Genomic DNA, 24,061 nt, shown 5'->3' on the forward strand with positions numbered 1-24,061 from the left:
AGCTGGGCTCAGAACTGATAGCTGCTCCCAGGACACTGGTTCCTTACAGCAGATAGTCCATTAAGAATGTGGACTGAGCTCCAATAAAAGGCAACAAAGAAGCTTCCTTCTCTCAGGACCTGTAAAGTTTAAGGATTCACAAAAACAGTTTGTGTGGTTTCTAAACTCTGACAGAAATAGTGCATGTACCAGACGTGCCACAGACGCATAAGAAAGGATTTTAAAATTGGAAATAATTTTGAAAGCTGGGAAAGAGCAAAAAACATTCCAACATATAGAAAAGGTTTATATATTTTTATACTTTGGCATGGTATGTAAAAAAATTTGACTCAGTTAACAATTTTAACATGAGTTTGTGCTGTGTAAATAGTAGATACTTGTTTTTAATTTGCTAGAGAGGCTACTCATGGCTTTTACTGTCATATCTTTACTTTCACAGTTCTGTGGGAAAAGACAAGCAGAAATAATATGATTTTCAGGAAGAAGAAAAAAGGGGGGAAAGTGCCATTGTACACATCTTAATTAGACTACTTTGCATTATTTTGGTTGGTTTTTTGTTTGTTTGTTCTTACTAACTCTATTAACAACTCCAAATAACACTTAGCGAGACCTTCGTGCTTATTGGGCAATTAACAGAAATTTTACAATACCTCACAACTAGCTTGCATTTTAGCTACAACACATTTAGCAAGAGCAGAGAAAGACTAAGATTTCAAAAAGAGAGAAAGGAAAAAGCAGTATTTAACAAGCATTCCGGCATCTCTTTTGATCCCAATGACCAAAGAAGAATGATCATTTCACAACCAGTACATTTCAGAACCCATGAAATCCCTGAAACATATGACAAGTACATGAAAGACTAAATTAAGAGACAGATCTAAACTCAGAGAACAGAAAGCAAATACCTGAATGGTCTGAAACCCCACAAAAACAGTCTTGTTGCTTTTTCAAACCCCAAAAATGATGACAAATGACATTAACCTTTTTAATAGCTACCTGAAACAGACACATAGGATTATTCTATATGCATATATATATATAAGCATTTTCTGTATTGGATATTATATAGACTTGTTCCTTTGCAAGCATCAAATATGAAAGAGAGCAAGTCTAAACAGTTCATCACTTGGTCTCAACTTACATCAGACAAAACGGTAATTAAAAACCCAGTACGACAATTGAGATCCTGATTTCCCCTTTTTTCTAACAATACTGTAGTAACGGTTCTCAGATATCAGAACATGAACAACACACAAATGTATTAGTACAGCCTTCACATGTGGAACTACTTCCTAATGCAATACAGAAGATCAAAGGACTTGCTTCACTCTATCCAACTGAAGATCTGTCCTCACCTTCTCACAACATTTTAAATAACGTTAAGTGCATGGCTGCAATCAGTGTGCCATGATTTTCTATTCTATTCAAAGTATACGCTCACAGGAGCAACGGTTCTAACCATCTAAATCACTACCGTAATATTCCATGCCTTTATGTTTTGTGTTGGCCTAAATGAAAAGTACTCAGAAGTCACAGGGTTTCAGGAAAAGCCACAGAAAAATTAGCACAAGGACAGACGTGAGGCTTCACCTTAAGAACAAAATTCTAGAATTTGCTTCTAACCCAGTATTTTCTTTTTCTACCAACCATTTCTATGTATGTTGCTCCAAAAGCAGTGCCTCCTATTTATTTCCACAGAAGCCTTTATTAATTTTTCCAAAAATTCAGATTACTTTTAAGTCTTCAGCACAATGAGCATATACAAAGATATACTCACTATTTAGCAGAAGTTGATGTTCTTTAGTTATTTTCAGTTTGTTGTAGTGTTTTGGGGCTTTTTGGGGGGAGAGAGTGAGTAGGGAGAACCCCAAACTTGATGACTTCGGGTTGACAAGTAAAAACAGTTATATTTTATTGGCTATTTGTTCAACAGTTATTAGTTAAAGTACAGCAATGCTATCCTTAAGCTATAGAGTTGACTTAAAAAATGGAGTTTACGTACGCATCAGGTGAAAGATCCCATCACAGGCGTTAATATGAGACAAAAAGGAATTTCCTAAGCCTTGGCCGGTATGAGCTCCTTTCACAAGGCCAGCAATATCCACTACATTCAGAAAGGCTGGAATTTTGCTGGAAGATAAAAGTTGAAAGTCTCCTTATTGAAGTGCATTGGTCAAAACGTTCAACACAAATAAATACAAAGTATGAAAATAGTTTTTTTCCCCACGACAAGCTGAACATAATATCTTTATAACTCTATACCCATGTTATAAAGCACCAAGATTTCCCACCCCTTCTTTAAGTAAAGCTGGTTCTTTCAAACAACCTCAGAATGCTGAAATAATATACTTATCACCAAGAAGTTTTTAAAGCACCAAAGGGATGAAACACTCAAGTGTTCATCAGTGCTGTCTTCCCCTCTGCTGTCAGTTCAGTAAGTGAAGCAACTTTGTCAGAAGGGCATATTTTAGGCAGCACTGATTAAAACAGGTAGCATTAACTAGTAGTAGTGGTGGTCAGGGCTATGTAAACAATTGGAAAGAAAGCAGCAAACAAGTCTAGTTGAAGATGACATTTTAAAGGATACAAAGCAGTGATACTTAACACCAACTGCATTCAAACAAAAATTACTTCTCAAAAATCACTTCTCAAAAATCCATCTGAGGAAAAGCATCCACCAAAACTGTGATAAAACACCGACCAAGAGCACCTTCACATGATCTACACAGATGACCATACAACCCTTAACAGTGGCAGAGAGAATCCTGCTGAAATGGTGCCTATTCCCCATTGGAAAAACTACAAAAAGCAAGCCTTAGGCATCAGGACCTCCAACCCAGGGGCTTCAAAACACACATCAACAAAAGGTACAGTACTTAATTTTCATCAAACAACTTAAATTGTCACCCTTATATTTCATAAGTACCATGCTAAGATAAATACAATAGTTCACCGTCTTATCAACCACAGATGAAACAGAAGGTGTCCAAATCCACAGCCTTCATAATGCTGATGAAAAGGTGTGACTGAAGCTATGAAGCCTCTCATTTTTGCCTTCAACATTCCTCTAACACTCCACAAGAAAAATGATTTCTTCGGGTAATAAACTGACCTCATAGTACAGGATCTGGATAAAATCATAATCTTCACTAAGGTGAAGTTCAAAGCACCACTAAACCTGCCAGGTTAGGCAGGAACTTAATGATATGTTTTATACCATTCGTAACTTCGTGATGTGATTAGAAACCAGCAACAACACAGCGCAATACTCAAAACAGTGAGGTTAGAAAATACAGAAGAAAATATTTACAACATAGCTTACGAGAAAGAATTTAAATACCTTTTGAAGCAAATAAACTGTCCCACTACAGTTAGCAAATTCCATTTTGTTTTTTAATAAATTACCAGTACATAAGCTCAGATGGAAACAGCAATCAGTGACCATTAAAGTGCTACCAAAGGTAACACATGTTCTGAAGGCAGAAACCAATAACCCCATAAATGCATTAACACAGTAATTCCTTTCACCTGATAGAAATACAGAGCTAATAAAACCCTCACTACAAATAGCAGCAACTTCTCCATCAGAATTATCAGAATTCCTTGCTTTCTGGCATAACTTAACAGCAAGGTACAGAAACACCACTTTGTAGAGCACTTCTCCATCACAATTTTAAACTATTTTAAGAAAAACAAAGGTGATGTTAGGAATGTTTTCCTTCCTCTACCCATTCTGTAGGATTAGCTTCCTGGCCAGCCATGAGAAGAACTCACACTTTCACTACAAAGATGGTACATGAGAGCAAAACAGCCTTCTTCATACATAGATAGACCGCTATCACCAGAATCAACTGCATTTGTCAGACAATGGTAGCCAAACATCAGCACATTAATTTCACAACTGACTAATAGAAAAGAGACCTCTGAAGATAGAATATCCAGGTCCCCAGGGTGGTTTCTCCACCTCAAAACTAACACCCTAAGCAAAGCAAAACATCACCGCTCCCAGCAGCCCACTACCTAAACCTGAATCTCTATTTCATCACAGATAAACACAGAGAAAAAGGCAGGAACTATTCACACTTGCCTATGCTCTGAATGACAGCAAACATTGTGAAATTAAGCAAATAAATGCTACAAAAAAGGGGGAGAAAGTGCCACATGTATCAAGCACTTCAAGACTTTTCAAAGAAGAAAAACTTCTAGATTTTTTTTTTCCACCCTTCTCTAAACAGATTAATTTCCATTTCTTAAGATTTGTTAGCCAGCATTAGATGAATGTCGCTGAGCTTCACATGACCACCAGGAACAGGTGGCACCAACAGATCATTTGCACACATCAGTGCAACGCTGATCTACCACGAAGCATGTCACAGTGATTTGTAACATGAAACACCGCAGCATCCAGAAGTGCCTCTATATTTTAAGCACACACAATCTTGGAGCAAGGATTTTTATTTATTAACCTCACTCAGAAATCCAGCAACAGTGCCAGCACACCACCCTCACTGTACAAGGCACACTATAGCAAAGACTGCAACAGTCGCTGGGGCAAAGGAGGTGCAGCTTTGTAATTCGATGGTCATTGTATTACATCAAGAACAGAGTGATGCACCCAAAGGCTTATTCATTTTTTAAAAGAAAAAAGCATCTTGCTTACCAATTTGTTTCAAGTTTCTACTAAAAACTGAGTTATTTTAAAAGGCAATGTCTGTTTCTCAAGCAGTGGTGGTTTAAGAGTTTCTTGGATCTTAAGTGTGCTTTATTTTCCAGCCCAAGGTATAAGAAGATCCCAGGTAACAAACACCACTTTCTTCTCTTGCTTTTTTAGACAGACACATGCACACAGTCTGCAATGTTGTACAAACATATTTCTGCCAAAATGTGAGAGAATGGAAGGCATACATTTATTTCCTAAGCTTCCATGAGCAATCATTTGGTACGACTAGTTATGCAGTTGTGAGACTTTGCAGGCATCATGCACCTAAGGCTTTGACTTGACATTGAAGCATCACAGCCAAAAAGCTCTATTTTCATTTCTATTCTGTATTTCCAGCCTTTCTTCTCCAACACCACCCCAACGATTTCCCTGTAGTAAGTACAGCGTAATGAAACCTCACACACACCAGAAGACCCCAAAAAGACACGTGAAAGGTCCAACTAAGCTCATAATGCAGCACTTTTCCAACACGCCTGCTTGAAAATTCTCTTAGCTCTTGTTTTGTGCTCATTTCTCAAATAGCTCAATAAATTTATCTACCATTTCCAGTACTACCTGTTACACTCTGACACAGCAACAGAACAGACTAATCAGCATCAGGGTAAAAGGCCCAACTCTTTTCTCTTTGTTAAAAACAGATGTTACTCATCTCCTGGTTCCAGTACAGCCTCTTCTGCCTTTAAAAACTTTATGTCATATCTGTTTGAGAAAGAGCAACTTCCCAAGCATTTGTAAGCTCTAAGCAAGAGTCACCCTTTTAGGACTTGACAAGTCAAATACATAGAAGTAGCAACAGAAAATATCTACAACACGAGAACTTCTTAGAAAGCCAATTCTGGCTTGTTTCCTGACAGAGCAAAGCAGCACAACATCCATCCTGACTACTGGAGGCTATACTCACCATTACTGCTTCTGTAAGTAACTGAACCCAGAGAAACTACCCACTAACCCCCACGCTCATTTATTTTAAGTAACAAACACACTCTTTTTAAAATAAAAGCCTAAATACTATTCAAGTGAAAGTAGATTTACTTCTTGTATCCAACTTACTATCCAGTGACAACATTCAGTGATATTACAGATTGTTTTGTGGTGCTTACGTGTTTATTTTCTTTTACCCCCAGAGAGGGAGGCCATGAATTCCTTTAGGATGGCAACAGGAAGGAAGCAGGAATAGCTACTTATCTCTTGGTCACTTCACTGATTTATAAGTAGCTGATGACAGCTAAACAAGAAGAGTGTTCATCTAGCCAAGCAGTAATAATACCATAATTTATAACTCTGTCTTTAACAAACAAGCTTAATACTCACTTGGGACTGAAAACTAAGTTACAACAACTTGCTTAAGTAATCAGCTCCATGTCAATGTAATTTTTCAATAATAAAAAAGTACACAGGAATTATAGATGGAAGTAGTTTGCTTGAACCTGAAAATTAAGCTAACAAATGTACTCCTGGTCAATGATGGATCAATCATTTTTAGATATCCATGAGACCAGACTCAAAAAACTAAGGCCCAACTACTGAACTACAGCAGACACACATGCTAATTTGCACTACGATATACATACATTCGTTCTTATACATCTGCATGTTTGCACAAGGTGGAATTAGTAAGTAACAAGCATCTATCTTAGCTTCTGAGGTCCAATAGCAACTTACATTTTCATTTCCAAACAAGAATCCACTTTCCACACCTACTGAAGGAGATGCCAGTAAAAACAAAAGTGCTGTATATACATCTATGAAAAGTTTGTTTTCAGTAGCGCTACTTCCACTGCTTAAGCAAGAAAGAACAAACTTAGAACTCGAGTTACCTTGGAGGCTTGTGGTACTGGCACAGGAAGTCAAACCTGTCATCGGGCACAGGAACTCGACTCTCATTTGGGTCAATAGTGCAGAAAGGAAAATTCTCTGCTGCCGCTTGGCTCTTTGTTAACACATTGAAAAACGTGGATTTCCTGTAAGAAATTTTGTTCAACAAATTCAAATTAGCAGAATTTACAAGGGCCGGGTAGAAACACATCTTTCCTCAAAACACGCTCAGTCCTGAACTATAACTGTAGCCCCTCTACTTCAGCAGCAGGGCCCATTGCACCGCCCCTAGTAAAATACGCACGCTTACAACTCCGGAGCACAGCCCACGGCTGGCTGACCGGCAGCGAAGCCACGCACCGCGGCCCATCTTCCACCACGTCTCCCACACCCCCACTTCAAACACGAGTTTTGTCCTCACCAGCTCTCCGCAAGTTTCTAGAGGGGCAGCCCTCTTTGCTGCCGCTACCAGAGCCACTCACCCCTCCTCCCCATACGCAAACAACCCGGCGGGCACACGCGCACGGCGCGGCCGGCAGGAAGCGGCAGGCGGGCACCTACCCAACGTTGGGCAGCCCGACGATCCCGATCTTCAGGGACGTCCCGAACCTGCCGATAATCGGATGAGCCTTCACCCCATCGCCTGCCTTCTTCGGGGCCATCTGAGGACGCAGAGCAGCGCTCGGTGAGGGACCCGCACCTCCCCTGCCGACTCCCCCCCGAGGTTCCCGGCAGTCCCCGGCCGTGCGGCCTGCTGCTGCCGGGCCTGCCGCGCCGCGACGGGAGAGAAACGGAAGGGAGGGGAAAGAGAGGAGGGGGACCCGCCCCGCCGCGCCCCGCGAGAGGCAGGCGAGCGGGCTCACCTCGCGGGACGGGACGAGGGGGCGGCTGGGGCCCACCGGAGCGGAACGGCAATCCTGGCACGCGGAGGCGGACACGCCGGCCCTGCAGCTGCCGGCGGCGGAACAGGCGGGGCCGCTTCGCCCATTGGCCGGGCCCACGCGAGGGGAAAGGTCGGCGGCGGGAGGCGGGCGGAGCGGGGCGGCTTCCCAGCGCTGACAGGCCGGGCTGGTCGCAGCTCGTTGAGCTCTCACGCCCAGCTCCGCGCCCCGCAGCTTCTACAGCCGGCTGCCAGGCTGCCCGTGGTTCTCTGCCTAATGGTGCACCGCAATGAAAGGACGCTCCCGGAGCTTTGGGGTTTGACAGCTAGTTCCACGCCACATCCAGTAACTTCTCCGAAGCCGTGCACAGACATAGACATCCTTAGTCCAATGCAATGCCTAATGTTGATGAGCGCAGAAGTCCATCATTATCAAAGTGCATAATACTATTTAAATGCATTACAATCAAACGTAATTTCATTTGCTTAATAGTATACACATATGTAGCAGCAGCAACTCATTTACTATAAATCAACCCAGCCAAAGTACATATACCCATTCAATAAAAAGCAGATGTTGATGAGCCTTACCCATCTACAGACAGCTGTGTGCCACGAAACACCCCAAAATTCCATTGAGGAATGGTCCAGGGCTCCCTATATCACAGCACCAACCACCCAAGGGTTCCCCTCCTGGGAGAATGAAACAGTCATCCTCCTCCCAAAGAACTCAGCAAAGAGTCAAAGAAATGGGCTGGTTAACAAATAAAAATAAAAAACGACCTTGGTTTCACACAACAGGCAGCCCAAGCCTGAGGAATCAGAGGCTCAGTGGGAGGTGAGGGAAGAGCCTGCAGCCGGATGCAGCAGGTGTGCAGGCCACAGCCCTACCTTCCTGCAATGGAGCATTGAGCCCTGAGTGGTTCTGTACAGCACAGTCTGCCAAAATGAGCTGGGCAAGGCAGAAGGAAGCAAAAGGGATGTGCAAGACGTTACAGTTGTGCTAGAAAAATTACCTCCACGCGGGGGTCCCATTTAACCTGTAAACAGGAGTTTAGTCTATAATGAGTGATCATTAGTATAATAACCCGCATCTTTGCTGCTTCAGCAACGACTCTACAGAATCAGCTCCACTGTTCCTATGAAGGAGAATGCAGGAACACAGAGCCCCTTCAACCTCCAGATGCGGGACTGGATGCAACCCTCTGCTCAGTTCTGGGAAGAAGAGGATGGCTTTATAAGTCAGTACTTCTACAGGGTTTGAGGCAACACAGCCTGGATACTTCATTCTTACAACTGCCAGAGTAGCTCCAAAGAATTTTTCCATTTTCTCTTTCAAAGAAGCAAATATATAATTTTCATCTGAAAATGCACTGAAGGTGGTTAACTACCTACAAGAGACATTAAGACCACTAATTCCCCAATCAAATTACTTTGATTGCATCATTTTCTGAGCATAAAAAAAAAAAAAAAAATAATGAAGATTTGAAAATGATTCCATAATGATTAGACTCAGGCTGCATTATATGCCCAGATCGTTATTTTCTTGTGTCATACGTCTTTGTTCATGTTATCTTCAGACACTTAGAGGAATGCAAATATTTACCTTAGCTGCATGCATAGCTTGTTTTAGTGGGTTTTTAAAACTATTTTAACCAAAGAACAACTCATTTTTCATCTAACTTCATCTAATTTCTGTTAAAACAGCATGCCAAAAATAAATAAATCAGCAAGAAAACAACAGTTCTCTCAGCCTCAATTGGCTCTGTCAAAAGATGTCATGCTATTATTTAGAATATCCTCCCACAGAGGCTTCTTTGTCGAATGTGATCTCCGAAAGCTTTCTGGGGTGATTACTGCTTGTAAGCAAACGGTGAGCAAGACCCTTCTGGAAATAATGTAAGTGAAAGGGAAACATCGAGGAGCAAAGAGAAATCCTGTTCATTGCAAGTAGAGGCGGGGGTTCACATTTCCTGGTTGTCTTCTTCCTGACCCAACAATCCTGCACTGGAGAAGGCAATGGAAAGGTAGAACACCCAGCATCCAGGGATATGCAGCACACATGGACATTCCTTTTGGATGGAAGGAGCACTGGAAAACACGCATACTGATACAATTTTGTTTGTGCTTATTTACATTAAGAAAGGTGGCAAATGCTCAAGAGGAGCCCAACAAGAACACACGAGGATTTATTTAAAGCTATTCACATGGCAACTTAATAAATAAGATAACCCTCTTCAGAGTACTCATCTGGCAATGCAGCAGAGAATTCAAGGGGGAAAAAAAAATGAGGGTTCATTTAGAAACCATTAAAAATAAATAAATTAATTGTGGAAAGTCACAGAAGTCAGACCAAGGCTTTGAAATTAAAGACATTTTTCTTGAACTCAGACTCTCTGTTCCTCTGAACCATTACAGTCAGACACCATCAAGTGTTTGCCTGCTAAGAAAATTGAAGGAGAGAAGACAGTAAAAACTGTTCTTACAACACGTCCTATTTTAAGTCCACAAGATTAAATTCTCAGAACTTGGAAAACACCAGAGTGAAGGAGTCAAGGTGAGAGTATCATCAGATTATATATCATCTAGGTCACAATAAGAGGAACATGAGAAAGAACAGTAAGAAAGGAGACTGTTTCCCTGTTTTCATACATAATGTAGAATTACATACCAAAAATAAATTTTAAAAAGTTACAACTTATTTCCTTTCTGATTGACAAAAGATTTTGTTACACAGTGATTGACAAGAAGACTATTGCATCCATTCAGAGCTTTCCTATTAGTATAATGATAATCACCAATAGACTGTTCTTGCTGGTAACACGCCTTCACATCCACAAATAAAACTCTTTGGTAAGCAAAATTAGCATTTTTTTTTCAGCATGGAATAAATACATCTTGGTTTTCCACCCTTCTAAAGATCTAGATAGTGCTCTCTTCCCATACTACTCTGTGTCCTGAAAGTGGGGTCATGCAAAGCAATTTCATTGCAAAAAATAAGGATTGAATTCACCTAGCTTGAGTTAGGACCACAAACATCCTGAAAGGCTCCATTGGATAAACATTTCCATTAATTACATTTCCTCACCCTCCTAATGTTTTGTCAGTCAATTTTGCTGTCTATCCTTTTAATTTAGGCATATCTGTCAAAAGATAAACATTTTGACCATCTCCTTAAAAATAATTTACTTAGGTGAATATTTGTGTGTGACAAGAAAGTTGCTATTTACCTAGTAGCCAGTTAAGTTTAACTTTTATTCTTCTCACAAGCACAATACAGGTATCAGCAGTTTGCTATGTGAAGGAATGTATTTAGAATATGTAAATAATTTATATGTGTATATATATACACATATATAAAAATAGAGCCTGCAGCATGTGTAATTCTGATTTTAGATATCTGAGAAAACAGCTGAAATCTGGAAGAGGAAAACAATATTAAGATCTTGATCACTTCTGCTCCTCCTACTCCAGTGTGTTTAACACAGGACAAAAGTCAGTGCTGTGCACACAAGAGCTGTGCAAGATTTAATATAGTTTAACTTATTCTCTTCATACCTCATCATGCAATTAACTGTAACAATGCCTGCTATTCATCTCAGCTTCTGCAGCTAATTTACCATTAGGCATGGCCACTTCGCTACAGGTAAAGGATTTTAAAGCATTTTATTCCATCCACTAGAAACCTTCTCTTGGCAATGTAAAACTTCACCCTACATATCTTTATTTTTGAGTTGCACCTGGAGTCACGGTTTGCATTACTTGGTTGAATGTTTTTATCCAGATCTATCACAAAGGTGAAAAATCTCACTTCAAACTGGCCAACATAGCTTATACCATAATGACTCTAACTGATACTTGAAAGGTATTCTGTAAGTTTAACGGAAAAAAACACCTAGAATGCAATTATGTCAGCTTAACTCTCCAACACAAATGTACTGCCAAAATATAGCTTACTGTACAGCCTGAATGTGTGCAGAAGTCGAACAGCCCTAGAGCAACTCTACCCGATTAAAAACAATATTTAAGGCAGAGTAATAAAACAAACACCTTGTGGTTTGTGCCACCAACATACTCTTTGCTTTCTTCTTCCCAGAACATATATTTACTGCAAAGTCACCGTTAACTGCAAAAAATAAGTGGTTTTGGAGAACTGAAGGAATAAACACAGAGCCCTTGATCCTCGCTGTGCCTGGGCAATGTTCAGCGCAACCCAGGGGGTTAGAAGAACAAAGTTGCTTTTGCACATCAGCAACCCAGGGTTGCCTGGGTCCTTGCCACTGGGAGGCAACAGGACAGCCCTGAAAAGAAATGCTGCCCAAGGGCACAGTTAAACTAAACGCTGTTCTGCAGAATTTAAGGGCTCTCATCATCCACCTGAACAGTACTTTTATACAACATTTTAAAACACTAAGCTTGGTAGGATTCAATAGGTTGTTGTTGCTTTGTTTTTGTTTTTTTTAAACTGTAGATTCATCCGAGTCCATAGAGAATCTAGCCTTATACCATCTTTCATATTCACAAATTTATACTATACTTTGCAATTTATATTTATTCATTTTCACTCTTGCTTAAGAAATGGTAGAAGGTAGGAGATAGTCAGCAATGTTAGCATTGCTCCACAGCTGGTCACTGTGGTGGCAGAAAGTACCTCTTTCCACTTTCTGCAATGCCCCAGACTTAAATGTCTCAGAAGCATAAGTCTGATCCACCACATTAACATTTTAGTCCTAAACTATGAGTCTGGATATTTCAGCCAAATTTTGTAACTTCGGCATGGATGATGTGGCTAACAGGTATAAGTACTGAGATTTCCATGCTGAGAAGAGCAAAAGACAGATTTGATCCCAAACAGAGCCAAGAGAAGTACTGCGGTAGGAGAAATTACTGGGGAAATCTTGAAATTTTAGTTCAAAAAATGACTGGTCTGCTCAGGAATTTCCAGGAGCCTCACAAAGCAGCAGCGTAAAAGCAAGTACCAACCTAAAATAAAAACACTTCTGTGATTTCTACTACTAAAAACAGAGAAAGGTACTTTAAATTTGGACTGATCATGGAGTAGGCTCTAAGAGACTTTTTCCAGGCTTTACGGATTCTAGGACCATCCTAGCATAACCCTTTTTTTCCCCTCTTTTCTTTCTACAAATGAAACCCTAAGATGTGAAAAGACTGCTAGAAGGAAAGATATGGTAGTGACCTACAAGAAAGCTTAGACCTCATGTTACTTAGTGCTGGGGGTGGCAGCACTGAAAAGTGAACTGTACTCAAAAGTTGAACTATGGAACATATCACAAACATTCTTACGCCCTAGAACAGGAACAGAAAATGTCTTTGCAAACTGGCCTAACTCTGCTCTCATTGAATGGACTTAGCTGCAAGCAGTTAAGAAACCAGACTAAATGCCAAAGATGATATTGGCTTTGGTTACTATGCTGTGATGTCTGATTCATACCTCACCCAAAAAGTCAAGTTTAGAGACAAGTTGTAGAGAAAAAAGATAACATTCTCTACAGTACAAAAATGTTCTGACAGATCTGGATTATTGAACTCAATGTCTTATCACATTTAAGTGTGCATGCTTGCATACAGGTTTCACAAAGTATTTTATGCCTTAAAGACTGCAGAGAGATTTTCGGCTAGAGTTTAGCTATGGTCTGTTGCTTGCAGTGCCTTCACACCAAAGAAAAATAAGAGCACAGCCTTCCACAAAGCTCTGTTCTTTTGCCAAATCTGATCTATGTCTTTATATGCATTTATACCAATGTTTTACTCACCCATTTCATTTTAAAGGGAAACTTTGCCTTACAAAGTAGCTTTATTGCTTCACTCAGATAATCAATCAAGTCTTTACTACAGAGTAACAAAGGTCTGCATATTCACAGCCAGGGCAGTACAAGCCTTGGAGTGGAAGCCACAGCTGCTGTGGGGCTAAAGGAAGGCACCGAGATAACACCAATAACCTGCTATGAGAGGAAGGGAAAGTGTGCGGCCACTTCTGTGTCAGATGCAAAACCTTTAGCAGGTTGATTTGTTATATAAGTGAAACAGCCAAATTGACTGGGTCTCTGTGATGCTGAGAGTCGCCTCGGACATGGAGTGCCTCAGGAAGAACAGTGTTTGTCAGGAGAGGCACTCGCCTGCTCTGCTCCTAGCTAAGGGAGATCCTATGCTTGACATGTGGTTACAGTTTACAGAGATGGATACCTGGATATACATGAGATTCATTTAAGGCATAAATTGATAATTAGATATAAAAAACACTCATGTTCCTATTTTAAACATCTTGTCTATAAACTACGGATTAAACATATATATGCAGTTGTAATTAATCTCAGTACAGATCATCTGTAAGTTATATGCTGTGATTGTTTATTGCGTTTCTTGTAATAATGCCTTTTGTGAATTCCCTTCATATTTATGAAGGTCTTGTGATCCAATCTCCAACCTATTTAAAAGAAAATGCTTTCCGTGCCATTTTGCACTCATGGTCATTTGGAGTTCTATTTCAGCTTCATTAATATTGATGCAGCTTGTCTCTCTATTCGTTCTCGGCAGATTCTTCAAAATTAATCTTTAGCATTTGTTGTGATTTGTTTCTATTTTTCACTACATCCCTGAGTCCAGCTCTCCTCTAGTTAATTTTGTTTTCTTTATTTTTACCCACTTGCTATGACTGTTCTACTACTTGTGCCACTGTGGCACGTCAGTCCTTTATGGGATCCCCGTTTCGTCTCTGCCTTTCACTGTGATTTTCCATCATTATGGTCCTCTTGAATAAAAATGTAGCCCTTGTTTCTGACAAAGTCCATGTTCCTTTTCTTTTCTTTCTGTGTGATTTTCCATCATTACAGTTCTTAAATTTCTTGAATAATGATATATACTATGAACAAATGGATGGAGCAGTAATGGCTTCATCAGTGTTTTCTAAAATGTATCTGCAGCTTTTAGAGCATATGGTGCTACAGCAGAAGCTGTGCCATATTTGTAAAAGCACTATTTTTTAAAGTGTATTTTGTAGTCTATTGATGACTATGCCATGCTGCATTCATAATTTGCCTTCTTTCTAATATTAGCTGATTCTTAGGATAGCGGTTCCAAAATGATCTTGGAGTTGAGCAGCAAATATTAGCTCTGAACATCTTGAATAAAATGATGAAAACATAATCACTCGGTGATGTCTACAGTAATATCACCGCTTTACAGAAACAGCAGTATTCTTTCTAGACTTTTTTTTAACATGCATTAATAGACTTCAGACTTCTTGTTGAAATAAGTCAAGGTTCTAATTTGAAGCAGTGCAGCATCATAATGAACAAATGATCATAATAAATGCTCGAAAAATCTATCTGCAAAAATACAAGTGATAAATGAAGTGTTATACTGGGTACTTTGGTACTGATCAGCTTCATTTGAGTAACGGCAAATCTCTAATGGAAACTTTAAAAAAATTAAAAAAAAATAAAAATAAAAAGGTCAACAATAGAAATCTTTAATATGCCATGATGTAAATGGGGGTAAAAACAGGGATCTAAACATGAAAAAGTATTTTTTCCACTTTGATACAAGTGGCATGGTAACCTCGTCCACTGAGTTCCCCGGTGATTGTGAAGGGCTAAAGAGGTTACATACAAAATGCCAACCAAGTATGTTGGTGATATTGGTGCTCCATTTTTATTTATTTATTTATTTTTTACATCATCTGTTAAATGATACCCACTGGTGCTTTGCTTGGCATGACAGACCTAAGTCAAAGAACTAGGAAAGATTTGGAGTGGCTTGCAAGAAGAGCAAAGCAGGTTTGGTGACACTAACCAGGAGTTGCCAAAAGTCCAGAAATTGCCAGAAAACTCCATAGCTATAAAGCAGAACTGCAGTGCATGCCAGCAGACCCCAGAGCAGTTTAGCCCAAAACGTACAGCTAAGAACACTCATATGCCTCTCTCATCTTATCTGCCAAAGAATCTGCCCTAATTCCTCTTTGTTTCAGAGATGCACTGGCAAAACTAGTATTTGAAAAAACACAAAAGAAAAAGGCTCACAGTATACATTAAAAAAAAATGCAGCTAAAAAAATTAAGAAAATGAAAGTCTAAGAATTTTGCATCAGTGCCCATTATAGGCTCACACATTTGTTGCTTATTTCACTGGAAAAACCCATAGATACAGATGACTTCCAAGGAAAATCTTAGCTAATGTAAACCATCTCCACAACAGGTATCTGAGATTTTCTTCATGTTGACTCATGCCTTCTGCACTACCCCAGAAATAGTACAGGCTACTTTATAAAGGCATCCAACAATCAAGAAAGATGTCCAGCCACAGAAAGTCCACCCCAACACAATCAATCAACACTTACCCTCTCTTAGCATTTTCTTGTAGGACACCAGCAATGATATTCTGCACGTATCTTCTGCATATTTCTGAGTTGAAATTGTGAAACAACACAGGAAATCTCTCAGTTCACTTCTGATCTCATGGGCCATGTGTTCAAGGGAACCAAACTCGGGCCAGTGTTGACTCAGGCCAGGGGTGATCTTCAGTTCTGTCATTCTTTCATTTCTGTTTTTTTCATTTAGCACTTGGTATATTGCCAGCATCAGACAAGACTGAAACGCTGTTTGCCTCAGGGTTCATTGAGCTTAAGATTCACACTTCCCTTAAGAGGTATACCATCAAGCACAAAATGCCTAGGAAGAGCATTCAGCAAGGAAGGAATGACGGTCAGCAGTTCTAGCATTATCCTCACTGCTTCAATAACGAGGAGCTAGATAACCTCTGCAACACTGCAACTGAAGAACAGGTACGTGCCCTGCCAAAACACCAGCTGTACTACCCACAAAAATAATATCCTTAATGACCAGAGCTGGTAAAGCACTTGATAAGAAACACATTAAGCATCTGTATAGATAACTCTCAGCCATCTCCACAACCTGTACCTGTTAGGATGAATGACAGAGCAGTCAGTATAAAGCATTAGGTGCCCAAGCCTGGAAGAGGAATAAGGTAATTAAGGACATGACCTAACCTCTCATCTACACTTGTTATACTTAACACTTCCTTAAATGTCTTCTACCCAGCTGAGAAGCATCAAGCTGCTTTAGAAACACCCCTAGCAAGGGCTTCTGAGGAACAAATAATGCTTAAGGACTTTTTAGTACCTTCAGGCCTTGAAAAAGAAAGATCTGGGAAGCTTCTCTAGTGTTTCAGAAAGCTGCACAATGACTTAAAAGCATCTAATTGTATAATTAGAGGTGATGTTCTGTGGATGAATATAGTTTCTCAGGTGTCCTTATCAGATTTCTTCAGAAACAATCCAAAGACCCCAAAAGACTGTGAATCAAAACCACTGCCTCAGATCTCATGTGTAAGAGAGCAGAGCGAGCAAATGTAATCAATATGGAGACAAATTTACAAAGTAAACATTTTCTGGTCGTTTTCAAAGATCAATTTCATACCAGTATTACCTGGAACACCATGTGATATGAGATGTTATAAGCAGAGATTTCCTATAAGGCAATTCCAAAAGTGGAATCATAGAGTATCCTGAGTTGGAAGACACCCATAAGGATTATTGATTCCTGGTCCTGGCTCCAAACAGGACCACCCAAAAATCAGACTGTATGTCTGAGACCACTGCCCAGACACTACTTGAACTCTGGACAGCTTGATGCCACAACCACTTTCCTGGGGAGCTTGTCCCAGTGCCCAGCCACCCTCTGGAGAAGAAACTTCCTCCTGATATCCAACCTGAACCTTCCCTGTCACTATTTCTTTTATTCTTTCTGCTTGTGATCCATTAACTGTGTACGTACCCAATGTTCAACCACAATACTACTCAAAAATTCATGAGTCATGAATACAACTTGAAAATAAGAGCACATAGTATTTGGAAAGCATGAAGAAAAGTAAAACTTTCTGATTTTTGAATCCCCAAAGGATGCTGATAACTCCTCCTTAAGACTTTTGGCCTTAATCACATTTATAAAAAACATCTGGGTACAGTTCTGAGTGGGACAAGGAAGATGCATGATGCTAAAGTTGCACCCCTACCATGGAAACCAGGGCATACATAAATCATGCTGGGAGGATTGCAATAATCCCCTGCTATGGGATAGGCTTCTGGAAGCGTGAGCTACTCTCAGCAGAGAACTCCACTAACACTGCAAGCTTCCCAAAGCAGCCTGAGACATGCAAAATATTTAAATGTGGGGAGAACACAAACAACAGTGTCTCCAGAGCGCAAACGTGATCTGCTTTTGTTTTTAATTGCTAACTGTACAATCAACAAACATACAGTTAGAGAGGTATGGCATTTTACAGGCGCCATAGTTAGAAAGATTATCCTGACAGAAAGAGACAATCAAAAATAAATGAAATACTCATCTGTTTCCTAGGCTCGCAGTAAAAAACTCCAAATGGATGAATCTTCAACCAGAAACCATTCCCTAGTGACAGTCAGCCCTTAAATGAGGTCTAGGAGAGGTGCAGCCAGGCTCCACTCCTTCCCATCACACAGCAGAACTGCCTTCACCTGTGCTCCTGTGGCTGACTCAGCCTTTGCCTCAGGTGATCAATCAGTGGTTCAGGCTGTGATTCAACAGTACACATACACTAACAAAGCATCCAGGGTGACAAGCATACAAATCACTAAACCTGAACTTGCCTGGACCCAGCTGTGTGAGTCCCACACTGAAAGAAGGGTTTGGTTGGGAAGCCTTGCCGGTTCGGTCAATGAGCCATCAGAGGAAAAAATGATGCTGGAATGAGGCCATCTCAGGCTCTGATCCTCCTTCCTGCACCTGATCTGCCCACATGCACAAGTAAAAAGTTATCTGCACAACTTAAATATTGCACCTGAAATAAAATGTCCTGATTTAGAAATACTATTTCTTGTGGATATTCACTAAAATCATCTGTGATTAAGAAGCTTGAGGGACTCATGCTGAGATTAAAAATAGTGATCTGAAGTATCAAAACACGTAAAAGTCACATTTCTGCTCATAAAATCTTCTGTGAAATTCTTCATAAGATTATCTCTGTGATGGGGTGAATGACTTCTGAAAAGGAAGTTCTGTTACTAAGCCTGAAGTCAGACTCCAGTCGGTAGACAATAATTCCATTACACATCAGGACATTTGCTTACAAGGCCTTTATTTATCACATACCTTTTGTTTTCACATCATCCAGCTTCAGCTCTTCTGACAGAGACTAAATGCAGACTATTTTAAATTTTGTTACCAGCAACTGCAAAATAATCCTCACAATTCAGTAATACCAGCCCAGGAATACTCACAATTAAACAATTTGCAAATGTGGGCTAGATATAATTAGTGCGGCTTGATGAATGAGCTCTTCTCTTTGCATTTCTAACAGTCAGTGCTATTGCTATGTTGATCTGACAACAGAATTGTTTTAACATCAATGTCCATTTTAGACTGTACAGCACAGCTGAAAGCATGTTCATATTTTACCCAGTATGCCCTCTGTTAGATCTCGCATCACTAATACAGAACTGCGTTTGGAAGGGTTTTCTTTAAATTGATAGATCAAAGGTGAAAATACTCAGAAAGATCATCCTAGAGCTAACAGAAAAAGCTAGTCTATGATTACTACGAGACTAGATGTGATCCTAACACAATAGTAATCAGGGTGTAACGGAGGTGGGATTCTCAAACAAACCCCTAAGTGCAGGCCAGCTCACTATTTCTTCATGTCAGCAAAAGCCCTTTCATTACAAAGACACCAAGCACAGCAGTATTTTACTGCCTTACACAGTAAGTCTTCTTTTGACCACATAAAGCTTCTTTTGTCAATAAAGTTTCAACACTGAAGATTGTCAAACTGTAGGAACTTCTTGGTTCTGAGGCCCCGTGACTGATGTCCGTGTGAGCACTGCATTCCACGATGCTATATCCAACCAGTTTCCCCAGGTTTTGGTAGGATCACTCCCACAGCACTGCACTGGCGCATCGGGCTGATCCCTACAAACTGCTGTGTGCGGGGTACACTCATGAACCACAGGCAGGGCTCCACAACATGTGGATTCCTGCAGAATGAAGCACTGCTGAAGGAGCACCCGTACAGCCACAGCATCAGAGGAAAGGCTTTGGCACAAGCAAAGACAACAGCTGAACAGATTTCTGCAGGAGGGTTTAACTGACTTCGTATAACTCTTTCCCCGCAGCTCAGACACTGGTGTGCTTCCATTCCTGCCCTCCTAGCCATGTGGAACTCATACTCTTCTGCCACATGTTAGATTTCATACTTCATATTATTTAAATACCACAGCACTGTGTGTTATTAATCAAAATCTAAATATTTCGGAGCTGTTTGTTAAACAGTTTTCTAGCATCAAAACCTGACAAAATCACACTCTGAGACACAGAGCTGCCTTGAAGCTCTTCAGGGAGAACTTCAAAGAGTAACCCCTCCGCAGAGGTCACCTCACCAGAGTCAGCCCTATAAACACAACGGAACTCTTTTTTGTTTCAAAAGTTAGCAAGAACAAAATGCTACGTAATTGTTCTAAATTGTCAGACTATTTAATAAGTCACGTTAAGATAGTCAAGTTCTATGACGAGACTTGTCTTATAACTTTTGACATGCGTAAGCTATAAAGCATGTCTATTATTAATTTCAGAAATCGTTTTGGATACCTACACTGAATTAAACTGTCACATTTGAAGTAATTATTAAGCAAGATTATAGGCCCTGCTCTGGAGTTCAAATAATGCCCATTTTGAAAGTTCCCTGGGTAGTTAAGAACAACCTACAATGACTTTGTCATACTGGACCATGTTATGAAAGCTCTTTTTGTTTCAAGCTTGTCTTCTCAATCCCCCTTGCAGCAGGGGGGTGCGAAAGCAAGAGATGGCTGCTGTTGATGCATTTAATACATCTCATCAACATTTTTCACATGGACACGCAAACAACATGGGATGTAATAAAGGCACGTGTAGTACCTCACACCCCATTTACAAACTGCAGATGTGTTGTCTTCATGAAACAACATCAGACTGAACAACCTGGCTGTAGCAAAGGAAATCCAACAGGCAGCTGTGGGGATGAACATCATCCACATCACCCATCGCATTGCAAAAGGCTGTAGCACCGCTTCAGCCTTTTTGTGTGTAGGATCAAGGATCAATATATATATTTCCCAAACAGGAAAAAAGAAAAAAAAAAAAAAAAAAAAAAGAATATGTTATGTTGTTATGGCAACAGCTATTTGAAAAATACTGTAACAAAGGGCAACTGAGTACCAAACTACCAAGCTGCTAGTTTGACGTTTGACTATTTGGTTTTCCTCTCAAGCAGCTAATTTGTAGAGATTCCCTCCCTCTTCCTTTTGCAGCCACAAGCACACATGCACAGGTAAGAGCCCATCTGTAAACAGTTTGTATCCACAGCATTTCAGCCTTGGAGCTGCACAGCTCCAGGTTTGCCACATTCCTACATTTGACTGGAAGAACATCCAGCATTAAATGGGCTGAGTGACTCACTCACGTAGCAATAAAACCACATTTTGTAGCATTTCCAGCCTGTGTTTTTGGCACACAGCAGTATTCTGGGACTTCTGCTACTTTGCAGGACCCTGCTGGTCTCCCTGCAGGTGTCGCATCTCCTCCTTGGATCAGAGTGGTGTCACTTCCATGCCCTCTAGGAACCAGCACCTCCTCAGCTGCTGTCAAAACTGGGACCCAAAACACCCAGGGGCTTGGCCAAATTTCCTCCCAGCTGCATGATATACACTGTAAGTACCACACAGGTATTGTGAACATCACATTTCTTAACACAGAGGTGTGAACTCGCCTTTCATTTCACTGCTTTTAGTCATTCTGAAGTGCTCAACAGCCCGCCTTTGCACTGACTGCCATTCTAATGAGATTAGCCAAGACGTTTTATCTAACAGGATTACAAACCAGGGGGCAGGACAACAAAGATGTTGGCTTCCAGCTGTTTTGCTGTAACTGAGAATTTTGGAGATGCGGTCTTTTTAAAACAGACAACAGTTTGTCAGCATCAACACTGAAAAACAATCACGTTCATGTGCAATAAAAGCCCTGAGAAATATTAAAATTAGCAAAAAAAAAACCCAAAAACCCATGACTTACCTTGTGTCTGTTTCCTGCAACCATTCAAACTCACAAATAATGCACTATACAGCTCCTGCTGACACTCATACATCTCTAAGGGACTGAGTTTGGAAACGGAACACATTTTCAAACCCACCCAAATATCCCTTGAGTATTTCAGACATTCCAGTCAAAGCAGTTCTTTAATGTGGGACCTACTTACCACATTTGTTTTACATTAGAAGATGCTGTATAGGTTGTTTACATTTGGAAAAGTCAGTGGAGAGAAATTTCAGTAAGTGTTCTGAGAGAAAGATTGCACCGTTACTGTAGCGAGGACAATTATGGACAGACACAAGTAATAGCTGTTTTGAAAATGTTAGGAGCATTACTGTGAATAATAGACATCCTTTTCTTATCATTGCCCTTCCTGGAGTTTCATTTCCATTGGTGCTGTCTGCCTAGATTGCTTAAGACAGTGTAGTCTTCTCATTTACGTTACAGTAACAAAAAGTTGACTGCCAGGCTGTCCCAGACAGAGTTCATCCGTACAAAGGTCTGAAACTGTGAGAGATACCTAAAATATCAGATATGTCCAATAACTGGTGCTGTGGCAAATTATCGCCTCTTCCAGGTCAGAAAGGCCAAAATAATTTCCAGCTCTATTTTCCTAAAAGCCACTTTCATTTAATCTGTTCTTTACAAATGGTAAATTTAATGAGAACTTCAGGAATAACTCGAACTAAAATTAAGAAAACCCTTGATATATATGTATTCAATCCAAATGTATTTCAGTAAGCAACAACCTGGCCACTATTGAAATACTTCTCAAGGACTATTGAAATAATAGGCATGTTCGCAAAGGAAACCTGCTTCCTTTTAAAGTGACTGTATGCATTATTTCAGCTTCTTCTGATAATAGCGCATTTAATGCCGAGGCCAAGATGCAGTCAATCTTTTTCACTGGAAGAAAGTGTTGTATGGTACCCGCAGGCTTGTGTTCACCTGGCGGCTCCAATCTGTGCAGCACCCCAGGTCCAGCCTCTCCATTCTGTTCCTGTCTGCTCGGGGCTGCCAGCACAGGAGGTGGCAGTGGGGCAAGGGGACTCTGCAGCTCTGGCTCTGAAGAGACACAGAGCTGTGCTAGACTCAGTGGCTGATGTCCTCCACAATTACACGCACACTGTATCCTTCACAGTTGGCTTAAGTGACTGAGGAATGCATCTGTGTTGCCCTCTTTATTGATTAAAAAACAGCACCCAGCAACCCACTCCTAGAGGCCTTCCCCGGGTGCAGCTCGCTGCCTCCTGGTGGGTGGCACAGGTAGCCCTAAGGCCCACAGGTGCTCCAGTGATGCCGTTTGGGGTCATGGTCTCTGGATACCGAGGAGGCCATGCTGCTCCCTTAGCTCTGCACGTGGGTACGTCCCAGTTTAGCCCTGCACTTTGTCAAACAAATGGGTAACGTGCTGCTTTCCTCCCTGCATCACGGACTAGGGCTCATTCGGGCAGCAGAAGGAACGCCCTTACTGCCTTCATTCCCTCGGGTACGAGATGAATTCATCTCCCAGGAAAACAGACACCTCCCCCGCCCCCGTGCCCGAAACATCGAGACGCATCCCCCGGCCAGCTGAGAACACGGTGTGGGCACCTCTCAGGCCGGAGATGCTGAGGCTGTCTCCGTGAGCACAAGTTTTCTAAACAAATCGCTTTTGTTGCTCAAAGCAGTGATGAATGGACGCGCAGGGCCAGGTTGGTCGCCTGAGCAGTACAATGGATGTAAAAAGGTTTTTTTCTTTACCATATAAATCACTCACATTGTTTAAGGTACATTGATCAATCTAATGGCTTGTAATAGGCTCCTAATTGCCACTAGGAAAGTACCGCAAGCTCGCATCTGAACGTGAAATGGTTCGTGAGCAGCGCTGGATTCACCTAAAGTTGCAGCGCAGTGATTGCGGCCGGGACGGAGCACGACGAGAGCCTTCCCCGGCCGCATCCCGGGACAGGGACGGGAGCGCGGGGAGCCGCGCAGGGGGACCCGTCCCCAGCAGCCATTCATTAGCGAGCGAAGCCAGCGCCGGGATTTATTGGTCATCGCGGACCGAGGAGAACTTTGCAGCGTCAATCATCCTGTCTATTACGCGCCCGCATATCTCTATCTGCAGATAGACAGCTCGCTTAATCACCATCAACACTCTGAGTCACGCCTCGCTAAAAACGCCGCGGAAGGAAGCCGGGACGGAGCGAGGAGCAGGAGGGCGGCGGGGACGCGGGCAGGGGCCGCACCGCGGGGCGGGTGCCCGTCGCGCCGTGACCCAGCGGCGCAGCCCGCGGCGGGCGGCCCGAGAGGCGCGTTCCCGAGGCGCGCTCCCGGCGGGCAGGGCTCGCCCAGCAGCGGCCGCGGAGCCCTCGGAGCTGCTGCGGCGGGCGCGGGGGAAAAGGTGGTTCCGCGCTCCGGGAGCGCGGGGGCCGAGAGCGCACTAAGGACGCTCCAGCTACTTAGAAACGCATTCATTAAAAGGACGCTCCGTGAGCGCTGGCGCCGGCTGCGTTTCAAAGCCGCCGCAGCC

The 24,061-nt window shown here is 41.6% G+C and overlaps 1 protein-coding gene across 1 annotated transcript in view; it reads right to left on the reverse strand.

The window, feature by feature from the left end:
- OLA1 (Obg like ATPase 1) overlaps nt 1-7,530 on the reverse strand; it is an 84,469-nt gene extending 76,939 nt beyond the window's left edge. Inside the window, exons 1-4 of the mRNA XM_072341744.1 lie at nt 7,399-7,530; nt 7,097-7,197; nt 6,538-6,681; nt 2,003-2,130 (exon numbers count right to left, since the gene is read on the reverse strand). Coding sequence (XP_072197845.1) covers nt 2,003-2,130; nt 6,538-6,681; nt 7,097-7,197 — 373 coding nt within the window. The 5' untranslated portion in view covers nt 7,399-7,530. The remainder of the gene's footprint in view (nt 1-2,002; nt 2,131-6,537; nt 6,682-7,096; nt 7,198-7,398) is intronic.
- Between the last annotated feature and the right edge of the window lie 16,531 nt (nt 7,531-24,061).

This window comes from Excalfactoria chinensis, chromosome 7, assembly GCF_039878825.1.
Source record: "Excalfactoria chinensis isolate bCotChi1 chromosome 7, bCotChi1.hap2, whole genome shotgun sequence".
Classification (NCBI taxonomy): Eukaryota; Metazoa; Chordata; class Aves; order Galliformes; family Phasianidae; genus Excalfactoria; species Excalfactoria chinensis.